Raw genomic sequence first — 5,047 nt, forward strand, 5'->3', positions numbered from 1 at the left:
TCGAAACTTATACGAGACTCTGAAAAATTTCGAGAAAACTTGGACGAAACTTTGATGATTTCGAGAAACTTGGAAGAAACTGGAAAATTTCGACCACGTTTTGGATTCCCTTAAGCAACGCAAGATTTCGAGACCGTCAGTCCGTTAATTCTATTATGTACCACTATCGTCTCTCCGGATATTGCCTGTCGCAATTTTGTGTTATTGCGTAGTTGTGTGATTGCGTCTTCCGTCTTGTTAATATTGTCGTCGTTGTAACCGGCCATAGCCGGCGTGTATTACTTGCGTGAGTAAAGTGTCGTTTGTCGTGTGAGCGCGAATGTGAGTACAAGTTGCGATAATCCCATTGTTAAAAAGAACATGAGTAACTCGCGACCACTGGCAAGCGCGAGAGCGAGAGAGAAAGTACACGCGGTACCTTTGTCCGCCCGTCGGATATCGATTTCGCCAACATAGATCGCGCATGCGGCTTCCCCGTCGCGCTGTGTTTTATGTAAAATCATTTTCGCGATAGCGGCGCTCTTTTTAATTGCGTATTTTGTATTTGCGAAAATCTTTCTCAATTTTGCATCCCGCTGGAATTTTTGCAAGCGGGGGAGGGATACGTAATGGTTCAGTGGGGGCCCATCGTAGTTGTGGGCGTGTACCTCTCGCCGAGTCTCGACAAGAGAACGTACTGCGAGAGGTTACGCGCCCTTGAGAGGCAAATTATTGGTCGCCATTCCGCCCCCATCATAATAGCGGGGGACTTCAACGCTAAGTCTAGCGTTTGGGGTTCCCCGCGAAACGATTGGCGGGGTGGCGAGCTTTTGGAGTGGGCGACGCAATGTGGACTCGCTCCCTGCAACAAGGGGAGCGAGAACACTTGTGTGAGAATGCGGGGCGGGTCCATAGTGGACCTCACATGGGCGACCCGCCCCGCACAGAGGTTGATTCGCGGGTGGAGGGTGGCAACGGAGGCGGAAACTCTATCAGACCATAGGTATATAGAGTTCTCCGTTGCCGCCTTCCCCCGCGAAGTGTTGAAGCGCCGCCGGCTCCGGGAGAGTGCCTCTCATAGATGGGCCCTAAGGAAACTGGACCAGGATGCGTTCCTGTCCATGATTGAGGCCGTGCTCATGGCAGACGGAGATGAAGCCAAAGGGGACCTGGACGAACACCGGACATGGCTGCTGAAGACCATGGAGAAAGCGTGTAACGTAGCCATGCCCTAGGGATGCAAAGTTTATCGATATTTATCGATACTATCGACAAGACCAACTATCGATAGTTGTCGACAAGAAGGTGAAGGAGAAGTCTCTATCGATATCGATAAGAGTACGTTCAAAAACCATCCTCATCTGAGTGACTCGAGTGCATTCCCTCTCTTTTATAGAGTTAGAGCCCTAGCACAGACTTTTGCATAACGCATAACGCATAAGCATAAGAAATTCGATTGGTTGAATTTCTTATGCATATGCGTTATGCACGTTATGAACCAATCAAATTTCTTATGCATATGCGTTATGCGTTATGCAAAAGTCTGTGCTCTGGCCTTTAGAGAAGTGACATGTGATGTTTTCGATTTCCGAACGCAGCCTAATTGTCGAAGTTTTTACGTGCTTTTTGTTTGGGTATGACGTAGTTTATGAAGTCGTAGACGATAGACGTAAATATTGTAAGTAACGCACAAGTTTAGGATGTCGTAAAAACGTGCTACAATCGAAAATTTCATATGCCAAAACTTGTGCGTTACTTGCGTCTACCGTCTACGACTTACATTATTATCAATGTTAACAACTATATATCCTAACTTGATATTAATGAATAATTTAATTTGACAGATAATTTAACTTTTTAAAAGTGAGGTTATTTCAATTTTCGTTATTATTATCACGCAATATGCATTGGGAAGAGGAAAATGGTAAGTTAATAATTTGAATTATATTAAAATTACATGCAAAACAAATTAAAGTTATTTATAAAATATTGTGTATTTATTACTCTATTCTGTTATTTATCTGTACTTATAGAATCAATAGTTGATGATCCCCAACCTGCAAAAAAGCAGAAACAATCAACATTACAAGGCTTTCTTGTATCAAACTCTCAGTCTGAATGTCAAATTTCGAAGTAAGTAATAATTTATTTTAAAAAATGCTAATATTTTTATATTTTTAAAATTTATCTAATAAATTTATTCTTTTGTTGTTTAGTGTAAAAACAAGGATGAAGAAATCAAAAGTATGGGAATTTTTTAAAAAAGATCCAAACAATAAGAAATTATCTGTATGCATAATATGTAATACTGAAATTTATAACAGTGGTAATACAAGTAATTATTGGGATCATCTACATCGCTATCATGCCTCCAAATTAAAAAAATCTATTGAAGAGGAAGAGAGCCTTTCACATTCTACCCCCAGTGGAAGTGAACCTGAAGGAACAAGAATAGAAATTGAAACTGAGAATCATTGGTACAAATATTATAAATTTATTTCCTTTTAGCGTTTGTATAGGCTCATGTTTGTTAATAATTTCTATTGTTTCAGTGTTCAAACTAAAAAAAATTTGCCTCGAAAACGTTCTAAGAATCAGCCGTCATTGAAGAAGTTTATAAAAAAGAAAAGACTCTATTATGGTGCTAACAGTAAACAAAAAATTATATTGGATAAAGCATTAGTAAAATTTATTACTAGAGATCTTCAGCCTTTGAGCATAGTAAATGACATTGGATTTCAAGAATTTGTGTATGAATTGAATCCACGATATTGTTTGCCAAGTCGACCTACAGTCACTAATGTTTTAATTCCAAAAATGTATCACGAGGTGAAAGAGAAAATTTCAACTATTTTAAATACTGTCAAGTATGTTTTTTCAAATGTTTTAGTTTTTTATATTTTTCTTCTACGTTTTTGATTAAATTAATAATTTTTAATATTTTTATAATTTTAATTTTTTAAATAATTTTTAAAAAATAATTTTTAATTTTCTTCTAAGTTTTTATATTATTTTATAGATATTTAGCAATAACTTTTGATGGCTGGACTAGTGTTGCCAGAGAATCTTATCTGACGATCACAGGTCATTTCATTTTTGAATCCAAATTACAAGCAGCATTACTGAATTTTATTCACGTGAGTGATGTATCATCAACAGCTGAAGATCTAAAATCCTTAATTCAAGAAAAAGTATTGAAGATATACCCAAATGTAGAACTAATATGTGCTGTGACTGATAATGCTGCTAACATGATAGCAACTTGTGAGAAATTAAAGGTAAATTTTTACTTAAATAAATTATATTTAAAACTTATATTTATCATATAATGTATTACAATTTTAATAGGTGAAACATGTCCCATGCGGAGCCCATTCTATACAATTAGTTGTAAATCATGTCATATTAAAAACTAAGCCATCATCTTCGTTAACTGCAATAGATACTGATGTGATGAAGTAAGTACTCAAACTTTATCTAAATGTGTATATTTCTATTATTCTTTATTTTATTGAGTTTAAATTAAATGTTTTAGATTATTTGAGAGTGATGAATTTGAAAATTTATCTTCTGAAAATGAAGTTTCAGTTTACATTATTTTAAAGAAATGTAAGCGTATAACTACTTTCTTTCATTCAAGTCCTAAGAAATCAGCTGAATTGAAAAAAGAACTTAATTTACGTCAAATGGAAGTTACAACTTTAGTACAATCAGTTTATACTCGTTGGAATTCATCTTATGAGATGTTACAACGTATATATAAAACTTTAGATTGTATTAATATTATTTTATTAAAATTTAAAAATAATATTCCTCTATTGAATCATGAAGAAACACAATGTATCCCAGATATTTTAGCTTGTTTGAAAATATTTGCTGTTATGACTGAAAAACTAAGTGGTGAATCATATGCCACAATTTCTCTTTTAATTCCATGTACAAAACAAATACTCATTGAGTTAAAAAATTTAGAATCAGTTATGAAAACAAAAACTGGGCAAATATTTCGAAAACTCCTCATTAAGTTGAGTGAAGATAGATTGCTGCAATATGAAACACGAACTGTTCCTAGGTATATAAATTTATATTATTCTTAATATTATTTAATTATTTATATAATTTGTTTATATAATATATTGTTATATAATTTATAATATATTATTCTTAATATTTTATAATTTAATTAATTATTAAAATTGTTTATTTTATTACAGCATTGCTACAGTTATGGATCCTAGATTTAAAAATTTAGAATTTTATCAATATAATAACTTTGGTAATGCTGCAACTTCTATTAAACATGAATTGAAGATGATTTTAAATTCTACGACTATTCCACCTATTCATGCTCAACCTTCGGCTTCATCTAATTCTGATGATTCATCTCAAAAAAAAAGTAGGATCTCTACAAGTATTTCAATAAGTCATGTATTTAATTAAGTTTTATTTTTAAATCGTTACTTTTTGTTTAGGTTTATTCACATTTTTGAACCAATTTCGAAGTCCTACCCTGCCAGCTTCTCACAATATTCCACTATTGTCTCAGGCAATTGTACATTTCAATTCTTATTTGGAAGAACCAATTCTTGCAGAAGATGAAGATGTTATTAAATTTTGGATTAACTACACTAAATGTGATGCTTTGAAGAAAATAGCTTTGAAATACCTCTGTGTACCAGGTACATCTGTTCCATCGGAGAGGATTAACTCCACTGCTGGAAATACGATAAGTGATCGACGTGCTAGATTAACCTCTGATAATGCAAAAAAACTAATTTACTTAAAATGTAATTACAAATATAGTCAATAAAATTTTGAATATACATTTAATATAAATTTGTCTGTTTTTATAATATTTATAGCCTTATTTTTATTTAATTATATTTTATTTTTGTTTAATTATCGAATATAGTATCTGAAAATGTAATCTAGGAGAATCTATAGTTAAAAAATAGCATATAAACAACTTATAAAACTATCGATATTTATCGATAGTATCGACAAGGATCTTGAAAACTATCGATAGTATCGACAAGCAAATTTTTTCGATAGTTTGCATCCCTACCAT

General features: G+C 33.2%; 2 protein-coding genes across 2 annotated transcripts; both read left to right on the forward strand.

Annotated features, from left to right (window-relative positions):
* Positions 1-608: 608 nt before the first annotated feature.
* On the forward strand, positions 609-1,214 carry LOC145938719 (uncharacterized). Its single transcript, XM_083042477.1, has one exon. It carries the CDS (start codon positions 609-611, stop codon positions 1,212-1,214), a length of 606 nt encoding a protein of 201 aa, XP_082898603.1.
* A 1,998-nt stretch (positions 1,215-3,212) lies between these two features.
* LOC145938851 (zinc finger BED domain-containing protein 4-like) lies at positions 3,213-4,809 on the forward strand. The gene is made up of 5 exons (XM_083042660.1): positions 3,213-3,257; positions 3,328-3,437; positions 3,515-4,051; positions 4,194-4,375; positions 4,452-4,809. Exons 1-5 carry the CDS (start codon positions 3,231-3,233, stop codon positions 4,787-4,789), a joined length of 1,194 nt encoding a protein of 397 aa, XP_082898786.1. The 5' UTR covers positions 3,213-3,230; the 3' UTR covers positions 4,790-4,809.
* The last annotated feature ends 238 nt before the right edge of the window (positions 4,810-5,047 follow it).

Source organism: Prenolepis imparis, unplaced genomic scaffold (assembly GCF_030444845.1).
Source record: "Prenolepis imparis isolate NDT839.2.m4 unplaced genomic scaffold, iyPreImpa1.0 SCAF_7, whole genome shotgun sequence".
In the NCBI taxonomy this organism is placed as follows: Eukaryota; Metazoa; Arthropoda; class Insecta; order Hymenoptera; family Formicidae; genus Prenolepis; species Prenolepis imparis.